The 16377-nt window shown below is 43.1% G+C and overlaps 1 protein-coding gene across 1 annotated transcript in view; it reads left to right on the plus strand.

The window, feature by feature from the left end:
• Positions 1-14416: 14416 nt before the first annotated feature.
• The window catches only part of TBC1D9 (TBC1 domain family member 9), a 106737-nt gene continuing 104776 nt past the window's right edge, over positions 14417-16377 (plus strand). The window contains exon 1 of the mRNA XM_030845124.2: positions 14417-15368. Within this exon, the coding sequence (XP_030700984.2) occupies positions 15239-15368 (130 nt within the window). The 5' untranslated portion in view covers positions 14417-15238. The remainder of the gene's footprint in view (positions 15369-16377) is intronic.

Raw genomic sequence — 16377 nt, forward strand, 5'->3', positions numbered from 1 at the left:
TTTTTAGCTATTCAACAGTTTCCTGCTGGCATCTGAAGACTCGATTTTTTAAACTGTTAACCTGTTGCTGACATGACTGTGTTAATTCCCATTTCAACAGCTGTTTCCCTTAATTCAGAATACAACTCCTTGTATATGACAGTTTTCCTTCACACACCATTTTTTGGGGTATGTATATACCTGACTTGGGGAAAATTGTGGGAAAAAAAACACAGCTTTTTAATTTGTTTAAAAGAGACTTTCTGCCTGTTGCGTTTTGTGCTTTTTTTTTTTTTTTTTTTTTTTTTTTTTTGCGGTACGCGGGCCTCTCACCGCTGCAGCCTCTCCCGCTGCGGAGCACAGGTTCCGGACGTGCAGGCTCAGCGGCCACGGCTCCCGGGCCCAGCCACTCCGCGGCATGTGGTATCCTCCCAGACTGGGGCACGAGCCCGCGTCCCCTGCATCAGCAGGCGGACTCTCAACCACTGCCCCGCCACCAGGGAAGCCCGCGTTTTGTGCTTTTAACCAATTTAAGAAGCCAAAAGCATTTTTAGATTTCTCTTGTCTGTGTTTTCCACTGTTGATTTGTTTGTGCCCAATATTAACTGCCATTTTCTAAAATTTTTTTCAATAAAAGGTAAGAAGATGTGAAAAAAAAAATTTTTTTCCCTGCCGAAAACGCCTTGGAGAGGGTAGCCCCACCATATTTCCGTCTCCACCGTCATGTCATTTTTTTTTGTACAATCTCATTCGGAGCCTTGCGCATCTGCATGCAAAGCACTTATAAGTCCCTCATACACCAAGATGATCTGAGAATAATTCCATCACTTAAAAAAATTTATTTAGATAGTATTGAGACAACTATAATATAGAATAGTGGTGATAATAGACAATATTTATAGGAAAAAAGTACGTTATAATGAAGAGTGCAGGCTAGATTTAGGCTGCCTGGTTTTGAATTCTGACTCTACCACTTCCCAGCTGTGGGACTCCAGTCAAGTTACTTTACGTTTTTGTGACTTGGTTTCCTCATCCATAACACAGAGTTCATTAATAGTACATTGAGTTCCTACCTCACAGGATCACTGTGAGGATTCAGTGAACTAAAATGTATGGCCTTGGCACATAGTTCAATAAATATTGGAGCATATTGGCACATGCTCAATAAATATGAACCACATAACATGCAGAATGTCTGCATATATACCTACACACACACACACACACACACACACACACACAAACCCAAAAGTTTTGTCCCCAGAGGCTCCTTGGGCTGAATCCCAGGTGGTGTTGTGACAGCAGATATAACAGAAGGAGAACATGGGCCTCTCATGCAAGTGAACCCATGTGCCTCAGTGAGAAGACGTCCCTATCCTGCTTTCCCCCAATTCCCTCATCAACACACACCCCCATCATGTTGAGCCAGCTGTAACTGGAAGTGGAGTTGTGCTATGTCGGTGTGGACAGGCTAACCTGAGGAGGGACAGAGAAGGATCCCCAAATGTCTGTCTTCCCTGTGTCCACTCCACCCCAAAACCAGGAAGGAAAAAAAGTTGCCGGCAGGCCTGGAAGGGTTGTTGTGACTGGGAGAAGGGGAAGTGGCATCAGAAGGATGTGGTGTGGCCAACTCCAGGGCTGGGTGTGGATCCAGCTACACAGCTCAGTGATACACCAGTGCCAAGGAGGCAGGTGGGAGCTAAGCCAGTCCTGGCTGAGAGTGTCTGATTGCCATTGAAGGGGCTTCCCTGACAAGAGGAAAAGTGTTCGGATGACGAGCAGTCAAAGAGACAAATGTTCACCCTGAGTATCAGCCATAGGAACCCTCGTCATGGAGGGAGATGAATTCCTTTGAAAGTACCACGTTGACAAAGCCACACTTGCCAAGAAAAATCTATCATAACAAATAGATTAGGGAAGAAACATTTAAAATGAAATGGCATTAAATGTTTATATTTTTAACTGTAAAAGGAAGTTCTAGAAGGCTTCAGTTTTCAAAACATGTTAGATTCATCAAAACACTGTGGGGCAGCTGGGCTAATAGATGGCCCTCCTGCTGCCTGAACCTGGGCCTCCACTGTTTAGGAAACACTGTGTCTGCATTGGCAGCTGCAGAGGGTAGATTACCACAAGTTTTACATAGGAGCCCTGCATCTCTTTTAAAGGGGGGAATTCAGAGTCATTTGCATTGTCCCGTTTCCCTTTCAAGTCTGAGCAAGTGCTAGGGTAACCACTGACCCTTTCATACATTCTCACAACTCTTTTCAGGGTCAATTCTACACATAGATAAGAACGTGGAACATAAACAGATCTTCCTCCACCCAGACTCGTCCTTGCACACTTGGAGAGAAAGAGCCCTTAACTGCGGTCCTGACCTTCAGTTAATTCTGCACACTAAAGAAGCATCAAAGAAATCTTTGGAGTACAGATGCAAAGCCACGTTACCTCAAAATAACACTTAGCCATGGGAATAAAGGATGTCTCTCTGTCCATATATATTAATAGGCAGAGATTAATATTTGGAAAGATGTTTACCAAAAGACCAATTGTTATCTCTAAGTGGTGATATTTTGGGAAACTTTCTTTCTCACTTATACTTTTCTATCATGTTCATTTTTTATGATAAACATTTGTTATTTTAATAATCTGAAAAATTAAACTATTTTATTCTTGGGGAAAAAGAAGTACTATTGTGTCTGTTGAAATCCCTAAAATGTAATAAAAATGCAAAGTCACATTACTATTCCACCCAAAATAACAGTGAGAGATACTTTCATACAAAATATTAGATAATGTTGTGGAGAAATGGATGCTGTCCCATGCTGCTGGGGAAAGGATTAGATACAATCTTTCTGGAGAGTAATTTGCCAATGTGTGTTAAGAACACTAAAAAGGTACATTCCCAATGCTCATAACAGCACTACTTACAATAGCCAATACCTGAAAACAACCTAAGTGTCCATCAACAGATGAATGGATAAAGGAGATGTAGTATATATATAAAATGGAATATTACTCAGCCATAAAAAAGAATGAAATATTGTCTTTGGCAGCAACCTGGGTGGACTTAGAGAATATCGTACTAAGTGAAATAAGTCAGACAAAGAAAGAGAAATATTATATATCATTTATATGTAGAATCTAACAAATAATACAAATGAATCTCTTTACAAAACAGAAACAGACTCACAGACATAGAAAACAAACTTATGGTTACCAAAGGGAAAAAGGGAGGGGGAGAGAGATAAATTAGGAGTACTGTATGGGATTAACAGATACACACTACTATGTATAAAATAGATAAGCAACAAGGATTTACTGTTTAACACAGGCAACAATATTCAATATCTTGTAATAAACTATAATGGAAAATAATGTGAAAAATATATATATGTAACTGAATCATTTTGCTGTATACTTGAAACGAACGCAATATTGTAAATAAACTATACTTCAATAAAAAACAAAATATAATTTTCCATCTAAAAAATGATGCATCCTAGGGGGAGGAGCTTCAAGATGGCGGAAGCGTAAGACGCGGAGATCACCTTCCTCTCCACAAATACATCAGAAATACATCTACATGAGGAACAACTCCTACAGAACACCTACTGAACGCTGGCAGAAGACCTCAGACCTCCCAAAAGGCAAGAAACTCCCCACGTACCTGGGTAGGGCAAAAGAAAAAAGAAAAAGCAGAGACAAAAGAACAGGGACGGGACCTGGACCAGTGGGAGGGAGCTGTGAAGGAGAAAAGCTTTCCACACACTAGGAAGCCCCTTCGCGGGCGGAGACTGCGGGTGGCGGAGGGGGAAAGCTTCGGCGCCGCGGAGGAGAGCACAGCAACAGGGGTGCGGAGGGCAAAGCGGAGAGATTCCCCGCACGGAGGGTCGGTGCCGACCAGTACTCACCAGGCCGAGAGGCTTGTCTGCTCACCCGCTGGGGCGGGCGGGGCTGGGAGCTGAGGCTCGGGCTTCGGTCGGAGCGCCGGGAGAGAACTGGGGTTTGCGGCGTGAACACAGCCTGCAGGGGGTTAGTGCGCCACGGCTAGCCGGGAGGGAGTGCGGGGAAAAGTCTGGACCTGCCGAAGAGGCAAGAGACATTTTCTTCCCTCTTTGTTTCGTGGTGCGCGAGGAGAGGGGATTAAGAGCGCTGCTTAAAGGAGCTCCAGAGACGGGCGCGAGCCGCGGCTAAAAGCGCGGACCCCAGAGACGGGCGGGAGACGCTAAGGCTGCTGCTGCCGCCACCAAGAAGCCTGTGTGCGAGCACAGGTCACTATCCACACCCCCCTTCCGGGGAGCCTGTGCAGCCCGTCACTGTCAGGGTCCCGGGATCCAGGGACAACTCCCCTGGGAGAACGCACGGCGCCCTCGGGCCGCTGCAACGTCACGCCGGCCTCTGCCGCGGCAGGCCCGCCCCGCATGCCGTGCTCCTCCCTCCCCCGGGCCTGAGTGAGCCAGAGCCCCCAATCAGCGGCTCCTTTAACCCCGTCCTATCCGAACGGAGACGCCCTCCGGCGACCTACACGCAGAGGCGGGGCCAAATCCAAAGCTGAGCCCCAGGAGCTGTGAGAACAAAGAAGAGAAAGGGAAATCTCTCCCAGAAGCCTCAGGAGCAGCGGATTAAATACCCACAATCACCTTCATGTACACTGCATCTGTGGAATACCTGAATAGACAACGAATCATCCCAAATTGAGGAGGTGGACTTTGGGAGCAATGATATATATATATTTTAAACTTTTTCTCTTTTTGTGAGTGTGTATGCTTCTCTGTGTGATTTTGTCTGTATAGCTTCGCTTTTACCATTTGACCTAGGGTTCTGTCTGTCCGTTTTGGTTTTTTTCTTTTACTTTTAAAAAATTTTTTCTTAATAATTATGTTTTATTTTAATAACTATATTTTATTTTACTTTATTTTATTTTATCTTTCTTTCCTTCCTTCCTTCCTTCCTTCCTTCCTTCTTTCTTTCTTTCTTTCATTTTTTCTCCCTTTTATTCTGAGCTGTGTGGAGGACAGGCTCTTGGTGCTCCAGCCAGGCATCAGGGCTGTGCCTCTGAGGTGGGAGAGCGAAGTTCAGGACACTAGTCCACAAGAGACCTCCCAGCTCCATGTAATAACAAACAGCAAAAATCTCCCAGAGATCTCCATCTCAACATCAGCAGCCAGCTTCACTCAACGACCAGCAAGCTACAGTGCAGGACACCCTATGCCAAACAACTAGCAAGACAGGAATACAGCCCCACCCATTAGCAGAGAGGCTGCCTAAAATCATAATAAGGCCACAGACACCCCAAAACACACCACCAGATGTGGACCTGCCCACCAGAAAGACAAGATCCAGCCTCATCCACCAGAACACAGGCACTAGTCCCCTGCACCAGGAAACCTACACAACCCACTGAACCAACCTTAGCCACTGGGGACAGACACCAAAAACAACAGGAACTATGAACCTGCAGCCTGTGAAAAGGAGACCCCAAACACAGTAACTTAAGCAAGTCAGAAGACAGGGAAACACACAACAGACGAAGGAGCAAGGAAAAAACCCACAAGACCTAACAAATGAAGAGGAAATAGGCAGTCTACCTGAAAAAAAATTCAGAATAATGATAGTAAAGATGATCCAAAATCTTGGAAATAGAATGGAAAAAATACAAGAAATGTTTAACAAGGACCTAGAAGAACTAAAGAGCAAACAAACAGTGATGAACAACACAATAAATGAAATTAAAAATTCTCTAGAAGGGATCAATAGAAGAATAACTGAGGCAGAAGAACAGATAAGTGACCTGGAAGATAAAATAGTGGAAATAACTACTGCAGAACAGAATAAAGAAAAAAGAATGAAGAGAATTGAGGACAGTCTCAGGCACCAACATTCGAATTATAGGGGTCCTAGAAGAAGGAGAGAAAAAGAAAGGGACTGAGAAAATATTTGAAGAGATTATAGTTGACAACTTCCCTAATATGGAAAAGGAAATAGTTAATCAAGTCCAGGAAGCACAGAGAGTCCCATACAGGATAAATCCAAGGAGAAACACTCCAAGACACATATTAATCAAACCATCAAAAATTAAGTACAAAGAAAAAATATTAAAAGCAGCAAGGGAAAAACAACAAATAACACACAAGGGAATCCCCATAAGGTTAACAGCTGATCTTTCAGCAGAAACTCTGCAAGCCAGAAGGGAGTGGCAGGACATATTTAAAGTGATGAAGGAGAAAAACCTACAGCTTCGGGGGGTCCCAATGTAGCCGTAAAGATAGTCACATAGAGATGATTTGATCAGATCTAATCTCTAATGCAGCACTGTTTCATCTAACCACCAACCAGCTAACTTTATTTAGAATTCTGTGATTTTCTATTGGCACATCTGAGATAGATTTTAAATTTAGATTTTGTGCTAAAACCCAAGGCCACAGTTTGTAGAGAAAGATGCATTTGTTAGGTATTCTTTTTTTTTTTCAGTATGTGCCTTCCACCTCAGTGTTCTTTAGGTGAGTGAGGGGTGGCTCTGTGTAAGGGAAGAAAGCAGAAATTATGTTTTTAAAACTTCCGTTCAGGGACAGAATATCTCAGCTTTCAATTTGATTGACTGAGTCATTCCCATTAAAAGCAAAGTGTAATTTTCATTGGAATAGAAATCAGTGTGATTTAACACATTTCTTTTTATGGAAGATTGCATTTCACAGCCTATAAGAGGATTGCAAGTGACAAAAAAAAAAAAAAAAAAAAAAGCAAAATCTCACCAGTACAGTTTTATGATGAAAATGCCTATTTAGGTCTGTATTTTACAGAAGAAATAAAAGACATCATAGAAGGGCAGTACATCCTGTAAAAGAAACCTCAGTGATAAATGCTTAAGGAGAGTGCTGAGAACCTTGGGACAAATAAATAGCGAGTTACTTTTCGCCTTTTCCTCAATTCTGATAAAGGTAGCTCGACAGCCAATTCTCATGCTTATCCTTTGGGAATTAAGTGATCGGTACTCTGTTATTTCTCCTTTAGTGCAGTGAATAAGTTCATTTTCTCATTTCATGTTTTATACCTAAAGTTTTTCAAAGACTTTTGACTATTCAGATCATATAAATTTTATGATCCATAATCTTGTTTGAAAGCTCTGAGAGGCTGGAAATTAAAATATAATTGATCAGTTAGAGGGCTTTGGTAGTAAGTTGTTCTTTTGTGTTAGTACTGGTGCCTAGATATTCTTTCTTATAAATCATTTAGTCATACACATATAAAAATGTTTGAAGATTTGAGATTCAAGATAGACTATAGTATTTCTCCAATGAGAATGTTGTCAGTATAATCGAAAGAGAGCTGAGTTGTATTATTCTGAAAAGGAAACTGCAATTTTCCCCTGAGGTTTTTTAAATTTTTAAAATTTAATTGATTTAAACTGAAAAAAAACCCTCACAGTTCACCCATTTCTCCCACCTGGTAACCCTCACCTCTTGCTGCCACCAGTCTGTTCTCTGTATCTATGAGCTTGGGTTTTGTTTGTTTGTTTTCTTAATTCCACATATAAGAGAGATCATATGGTATTTCTCTGTCTCACTTATTTGACTTAGCCTAATACCCTTGAGATGTAAAATTAGGTTGTTTATTTGAGACTTTTCTTATTTCTTGAGGTGGGCATTTATTACCATTAACTTCCCTCTTGGGACTGCTTTTGCTGTATCCCATACATTTTGATATGTTACATTACCATTTTCTTTTGTCTTAAGGTATTTTTTTTTTTTTTTTTTTTTTTTTTTGGTACGCGGGCATCTCACCGCTGTGGCCTCTCCCATGGCGGAGCACAGGCTCCAGACGCGCCGGCCCAGCGGCCATGACTCACGGGCCCAGACGCTGCACGGCATGTGGGATCCTCCCAGACCGGGGCACGAACCCGTGTCCCCTGCATCAGCAGGCTGACTCTCAACCACTGCGCCACCAGGGAAGCCCTGTCTTAAGGTATTTTAAAAATTTCTCTCTTTGATTTCTTCTTTGACCCATTGGTTGCTCAGTAGCATATTATTTAATCTCCACATATTTGCAAATTTTCCAGTTTTCTAGTTTCATACCACTGCGGTTGGAAAAGATGCTTGATATGATCAATCTCCTTAAATTTAAGTAAGACTTGTTTTGTAGCCGAATATATAATCTATCCTGGAGAATGTTCCTTGTACACTTGAAAAGGATGTATATTCTGCTGCCGTGAGATAGAATGTTCCATAAATATGGTATAACATGTAGTTTGTATCCAAATTTTCCTTATTGATTTTCTGTCTGGATGATCTATCCATTGATGGAAGTGGGGTATTAAGAGTCCTGAACTATTATTGTATTGCTATGTATTTCTTCTTTTAGGTCTGTAAATATTTGCTGTATATATTTTGTTTTGTTTTTCTTTTTCTTTTTTAATTTATTTATTTTCCTTGCACTGGTCTTAGTTGCAGCATGCAGGATCTCCATTGCAGCAGGCAGGATCTTTAGTTGCAGCATGTGGACTCAGTTGCAGCATGCAGGTGTCTTAGTTGTGGCATGCAAACTCTTAGTTGCAGCATGCACGTGGAATCTAGTTCCCTGACCAGGGATCCAATGCGGGCCCCCTGCATTGGGAGCTTGGAATCTTACCCACTGGCCCACCGGGGAAGTCTCTGCTCCATATATTTTGGTACCCCTAAATTTAGTGCCTAACTAATTACAAATGTTATATCTTCTTGTTGGATTGACCCCTTTATCAATATGTAGCACATTTCTTTTTCTCTTATTATAGTCTTTGTTTTAAAGTCTATTTTGTCTGGTATTAGTATAGCAACTCCAGCTTTCTTTTGATTTCCATTTAAATGGAATATCTTTTTCCATACCTTCTCTTTCAATCTTTTATCTAAAGTGTGTCTCTTTTAGGCAGCATCTATGTGGGTTTTGGTTTTTTTGAGTTTTTTTAATCCATTCAGCCACTCCATGTCTTACATTAGAGCATTTAGTCCATTTACATTTAAAGTAATTATTGATAGGTCATGTGCTTATTGCTATTTTGGGAATTGCTTTCTAGCTGCTTTTGTTTCGTTCCTCACTGTTCCTTTCTTCTCTTTCTCTCTTCCTTTGTAATTTGATGACTTTCTTTAGTGGTACGCTTACATTCCTTTCTCTTTATCTTTTGTGTATTTACTACAGGTTTTGCTTTGTGGTTACCATGAGGCTTACATATAACAACTTATATCTATAAAAGTCTATTTTAAGTTGATAACAACTTAATTTTGATCCCATTCTAAAGCTCAACATTTTTACTCCCCGACATTTTAGGAAGTCTTGAAATAGAAAATCTGAATAAAATTTTCTTTCATAAAAACAAATGGATGCAAATAAAATTTTATTTCAAAAAGGTCAATAAAAATATTAATTCTTACCCTAGAAGGAAAAAAGTTTGTATTCTTCTATTTTAAAAATAGAAAAAACCTATTTATTAGGTTTATAAACATGTGTGCAGTTAAAAAAACAAAACAAAACACTACTGTTACCTTGATATCAATGTCCCAAACTCCTTTTTACCTATATTTACATGTTTGGTACTAGTACCTGTGGTGATTTAAGAAATACTATTCATAGTGGGTTTTGTGTGTGTGTGTGTGTGTGTGTGTGTGTGTGTGTTTCATGAGAGATAAAATGGACAAACGAGTCACTGGCAAAAGAACAGCATGACTGTGTGGGGGAAAAAGAACTTCATCCCTAAAAAGAATGAGGAGGCCACTTGAGGCTACTTTACAATCATCAGGGTCCACAACTATGTACCACATGAAAGAGTGTTTGCCTTCATTGATGTGGCTGCTTAGCTTAGGTAAAAGAGGGGAGACGTCAGACATTTCCCAGCTAGTAGAGTATTTGAAGGCCAAGTCCACTCTCAGACTGACTCATTTTATAATACAAATGATCTTTAAGTGAGAATTTTTGAAGTATCAGTTGCACAAAATATGCGTACATACATAGCTGCCATGTTTTGGTCATCTGACCAAATGGCAGCGGTCATAAGCTGGGCAACAACCTGGTCATTGGATGAAAAGGTACAGTGAGCCCATCAGTTTCTCTCTCATGAGTTTTGGCTATGAAATACCTAGATAAACTGTTTAGTTAATGGTGGGAGCTATAGCTTGAAAGCAATAACAGAAAGATAACTCCAGAGAGGATCTCATGAGTTATGAGGGAACAGAAACTATGGGTAAGGAGAAGAGGTTGGTTGGTGGAGAAAAGATGCTAGAACAAATATAGAGAGAGAAGCAGAGATTCAGAGAGAGTGAGAGAGACAGAGGCAGAGACACAAACTGGTCCCAGAACTTCCTGAAGGGCTCTGGTCCTAATTTAGTCTATTTAAGCCTTACAATAACCTCTCTCTTTTTTTTTTTTAAGGTAAATTAAATGACCTCTGACCTTAATTATCAAAAGCGTCAAACCACTAGGTTTCTTAGCATTAAACAAAACAAAATATGTTATATCTATGTAATATAAAATTACAACCAAGAAGATATAGTCATTAAAAAACAAATTGTAAAAAAAAAAAAAAGAAAGAAAGGGAAAGAAAGAGATTGTCAAAAGTAGGTTTTCCATTAGATCTCTTGTGCAGGCTTGCCTACAGCCCAGTCACCTTATTCTGGTAACAGTTCTCTGATATTCTTTTAGGGACTATTCCACATCTTCTGACCCCTCCCCTCTGTCACCACCTTCCCAGGGTAAGCATGTGACTCAGTTCTAGCCAATCAGTGGATCCCAACACCCAGACCACAGTGATAGATAATGGCCATGAAAAATTATATAAATAGAAATTATTTTAATTCTTGAGAAAAAATGTGACAAATAATGTGTGCAGAAAGAAGGAAAACTTGCAGTTAAGTTTGGGGTCATAATAGTTTCCTAAACAATAAGACCAACTTCCAAGTCAAGTCCCTTCCCTTTTCTGAGCTTCAGTTTCCTTGTATACAAAATGAGGAGCTCAGCATAACTGTATTCAGCGTCTCTTAAAAGTCCTTTCCTTTCTAAATCTCTAAACTTTTCTGAAGTTTAGAAACTCAGGAGTCTTGTAAGTGTTTCCTTTTTGGGCATTTACAGAGGCCCCGGTGCTAGGCCTGGGGATATAAGAATGATCTCACAGTCTTGGCCTCAGGGAACTTGCAGTGGATGAGCGTGAAGTAGGCAAAGTGTCTACTCACCCTTCCATGTGGTCTAAATTCTTTACCTGTCACTCTTTCCCAGTCATTACAAGGTGCCATTTTCAATGACAGTTACTCAGAAAACAAACCTCTGCTAATACTTTGCTTCATTTTTCTCCCCCGGAGAAGTTGTTATCTTCGTTTCTTCTTTGATTCCAGGAACAGAGATGCATTTGACAGAGGTCATCTGGCCACAGTTTCTCTAACATGAAGAGAAATAACGTTTTACTCAGTTTTGATTTCCGGGGCATCTCAGAATTCAAAGGTGGAGTGATCCACTGAATGGAGGCAAGGTAGAACTATTACATATCAAAGCTAGTCTGCAGAATCTTTTCCCTCAAATCCCGCTCTAGTTAAGGATGGTCCTGGCTGCAGATCTGTTCAGCCACTTACAGCTGATAGAACAAGACTGTGGCTTCTGTACCATCAATTAACTCTATTACTTGCAGACTAGATGGTTGCGGTGACTGGTTGATCTAGTTTTTCCAGTTGGAGTCGCAACTCAGATCCATTGTGAAGGTCTCTATATCAGATATCAGAGCTACTGCAAAGGCTTGCATCTTTGAAACAATGTTAATGTTAATCTTCCCTGTCTCAACTGGTTACCCTTCTCCTTCTACCTCACTGGATACTAGAAATCCCAAACACCCTCCTAGAAATATTGCCCTTCCAGGTTGGACAGGGAAGTTCTGGGCATTGAAGAAAAAAAAAAAATAGTCCTCATTGACATGTTACCTTCAGCATCTAGAAGGCAAGGGAAGGAGTTGGCTTCTTCAGCATTTTATTAATCTGCTGGGTGAATTCTCTCTGCTGAAACGAGAACTGAATTTTTTACTGGCCTGACCACTCCTGATGCTGCTGGACAAGGGGAGGGTTAGTAGGACTAGTGTGCTGCAGCCTTCACGCCCTTACTTCTGGGAGAACTGGGCCATGATGCTGTAGGCACTGCAGTTGGGAGGTGGGTGCGGGCAGAAATAAAATCCCTAAGACTCCATGGTGTTTCCAAGGGTAGGCAAGTCCCTAGAAGACAAAGTAGAGGACTTACTGGGAAAGGGGTGAGGATACGGAGGAAAATACACCACTGTGAAGGTGATAGAGCAGGAAAGATGGAAACATGTAGGAATGGGGATGAGAGTTGCCAAAGACAAATTTACTACCCTCGCAATTTTGCTTCAATCACATCTGCCCACTAAGTAGTAAACCCACTGATTGCTCCAAAGTGGTCCATCAGAACCCTATTGGAGTAGAATTTTTCCATGGGGGTGGGGGGCAGTAGGAGATCTCAACTGACATAAAGACTGTGAAGTCACTTACTGCTATCTTATCTAGGCATCTGTCGAATGCCTCTTTAAGTGGTTTGAGACAATCCTTGGGCTTAAAACCAATGGGAATGAATTGAAAGCTAAAAACACCTATTTTACTGAGGAACTGGTTGGATTAATTAGGTTCTTTATCTGTTATTTCTAGTTCGGGCATATTTGATTGTCTTTTTTTTTTTAAACAAAGCCACATTTTAATAAGTGAGCTGTTAACAGTATGGGACCGGCAAACTGCCGTAAACTGCTTGTAATTTCTTTGGTTCTTTGCAGTGTTCTTTTACCATAGGTTATCACAATTCATGATCATAACGGAACCCCTGATTTCCTGGACAGAATGTGCTCTAAATCATCCAAAAAACCCCAAACACCCCCCCCCCCGAAAATAGCTAAGGACTTAAATTGTTTTCTTCTTTCCTCTTGGTGTCCAATCTTGTTCTCAAAGCAAATTTTTGTAAGTTTTTTTTTATTATCAATTTTACATTTTAATCTTCATGAAGGCAGAGATTTTGGTATGTTATGTTCACTTGTTATGCTCAGGGCCTAGAGTTGAGTAGACATTCAATAATTACACTTTGAATGAATGAGTGAATGAACGCATGAATTATATAAGTAAGTACCATTTTAGCACCAACAGATAAAAAGTGCTAAGTTAAGATCACACTTTAGGGCTAAGGTAGAGATGTCTAGCCACAGCTTCGAGCAGTATGATAAGGACACTCCAAAAGACAGTATGAAGGTACTTAGTGGAGTTTTAAAAAATGCTAATCATATAAAATAAAAGGATGTCTATGGAAGCACTTCAAAATATTAATATTATATAAATATAAAATTAATAATTTTACATATGTATGATTTGCAATCTTATTGTTTATTTTTTGAAATTTGCAGTAGATTTTCATGACTGAAGGCACTGTACCTTGACCAAAGGTGCCAAATGACATTTTTGAGTCTGTGTTAAAAATATGACGTCTCCACAAATGCCTAGAGATGTAAAATGTTTCCTAAAGAGGCAGAAGATCAGTCAGTGTGATAATGTGAAGGGAGACTTCCATTTCTCCAGAGCCCACCGGGTAGGACACCAACAGGTACAGAGGCAGCCTCTTTAAAATGGCTGGGATGCGCTCCCTCGCCCATTTGAAGGAATTCAGCAATCCAAGTGCGAGACACATAAGTAAAAAATTTGAAGTTCCCACAAGAAAGTCTCATTTGAATGCTTTGCTCATTGGGAAAAGGAGAAGTCCCTAGGATTGTAGAGCTTCCGCGGCAAAGCAGAGCTTAGTAAATTCCCATCATCTGGGAAGAGGAGACTCTTTTTGCTCAGCTATATGAAGATCTCCTGGGTGTAAAAAAGAAGTGAGGAAAAGGTCATCAGATACTTAGGTGGATGGGCTGTGATCACCACAAAGAGACTCGAAATACCGGGGGAAAGCAAAACTGTCTAGGGATAAGGATGGCCTGGGTTGTGTGTCTCTAATTTCAATAATTCTTAAAACAAATTTAAATCCATCTATTAAGTGTGGATAAATCCTTGAATTCTGCCATGTCCTGTCCTCGAAGAGCCAGACGCCTCATATAGGGACAGCTGTGGTATGAATTAGTTGCTCTAAGCTTCTGGGCTGCTTCCAACTTCGCTATTGCTCATGCCCTACAGGTCAAGGAAAGAAGTGATGTCATGCACTTAGCTGGGCCATTTTAATTACCATGGAATGCAGAGGGGGAGGGGTTACAGGCGATGACACGTTTGACGCATAACTTGCCCTAGGGATGCAGGAAACAAAAACATCGACAACCATTGGCTGCGTCCACTTCCGACCCGGGTCTCCAGCTCCAAGTCTGGAACCTTGAAACACATTTCTTGGGAACAGGGGTGGCGCTAGCCTACCGAGCGTCAACCATAAACACACATAGCGCGCGCGCGCGCGCGCCCGCGCACACACACACACACACACACACACACACACACACACCCACCCACCGAGGTCCTCCCTGCTGGGATGGGCGTGGGGCCGAGTGCTCGACACCCGGTCCCCAGAAGGTTCCCCCAAAGCCAGCCGCTGCGGCAGGGCGCGGGGAGGATTCGCGTCCGCGGAAGCTGGTGTCACTCGGGCTAGCTCCTAGCGAGCCGCGCTGTCGTCATTCATTCGCAGTGTCCGGATCGTCCTTCCAGCTGGGAGCTGGGCTTCACCGAGGGTGCGAGCGGCCCCAACGCGAAGTGTTAACGCGCGAGGGCTCTGAGCTGCTAGAGACGGAGGCGGCCCGGACCCTGGGTGGGCGCTGAGGGAGCAGCCGCGTCCCAGCCCAGCTCTGCCCGACCCGCGGGGTCGAATCAGCTGGCGGCGCCCGCAGCCCTGCTCGGGGCCGAGCCGGATCCCGGGACTGAGCCACACCACTTCCTCCTTCTCCCGCTCCCCTTCCTTCTCCTCCTCCCGCCGCCGTGGGCCCCGGCTGGGCTGCGGAGCGAAGAGCCTGGGCGTCTGCGGCCGCGGGCTCGCGGAAGGCGGCGGCGCCGGGGAGAGGATGCTGCTCGCGGTGCCCGCGTCCTCGCCATCCTCCCCGGCCGCCCGCGGGGGCTTTGTTGTGACCCGGGCGCCGCGGGCCGCCCCGTGGTGAAGTCGCTCTCCGCCGCCGCACCTAGCTGGCGGGCTGGCGAGCGGACGGGCGGGCGCGCGTGTGTCCGGGAGTGCGCGCCGGTGCACGCGGGACCCGACCTGCCGCCCCATTGTGCGTGCGCCCTCGGCGCCCAGGAACATGTGGGTGAACCCCGAAGAGGTGCTGCTGGCCAACGCGCTGTGGATCACGGAGAGGGCCAACCCCTACTTCATCCTGCAGCGGAGGAAGGGGCATGCGGGCGATGGAGGCGGCGGCGGCGGACTGGCGGGTAAGGATCCGCGGCCGGTCTCTGCGGGAGGGGGGCCGGGAGCTGCGGCGCCGCCCGCCGCCCTGGGCTGCGGGCACCCGAGAGACGCCGCCCTGTCCCTTGGGGCTAGGCGACCCGCCCGCTTTGCTGCGTGGAAAGCATCAGGAGTCGTAATTTTCAGACTGAAAGAGATGCTTCTTTTCTCACCCTGTCAGGCGATGGGGCCCTTCATGTACCGGGCGCCCCATAAGTGGGTGATGTTTATGATAATGGAGATGAGTGAGTCTGGGGAGGGGGGAGCATCAGTCCTTAGGAATTGAATGCGGTACTTCCCCTCTCCCCCTTTTAAAATATACTGCTTTCTGTATGGACAAGAGAGGGGAAGGGCGGTTAATTTTTACTTGATTCTCTTTTGGTAATGGCAGGATCAGGTATAAAATGCTCTTTTGTTTCCAGGGAAGCAATCAGTAAGGAGCTGGTGTGGTCATTTCCTATGTTAGTTACGCCTGAAGAGAAAAGGAAAAAGGAAGGAAAAGGAATTTTGTTGTTGTTGTTGCATCTAATTAGGCATAACAAAGCAAGTTGTCTGGTTATAAAAAGAATCAGAAGTATAACTGCATTTTAATCATTTTTAACTCAGTCTCTTCCCCAAACCCCCTCACAAGGTATTGTTAATATTGTAACTATTACTAAAACCATGCCATATCATTCCACATGGTAAAATCAGATGTCTATCCCAAGTAGTGCCATATTAGAAAGGTCTTCTTTTATTAAGTAACTAGTTTGCATGGTGGGAGATGACAGATAATCTTGAACTCATACCATACTAGAGAAATTGGACCTTCCCCTCTCCCTCGTGGTTAGAATGAACAGAACTGGGATGCTTTTTAGAACGAAAAAGTTAGCAGAAGGAACAGGAGAGGTTTAACCAGGAAAGATATTGTAGAAAAGAGATGAACCTTGACCTCTGCAGAGTTCAGAATATATCCCTCACCAGGAGCTTGCATGCTAGGTAAATTGGTGCTTTCAA

Source organism: Globicephala melas, chromosome 5, assembly GCF_963455315.2.
Source record: "Globicephala melas chromosome 5, mGloMel1.2, whole genome shotgun sequence".
Taxonomy (NCBI): Eukaryota; Metazoa; Chordata; class Mammalia; order Artiodactyla; family Delphinidae; genus Globicephala; species Globicephala melas.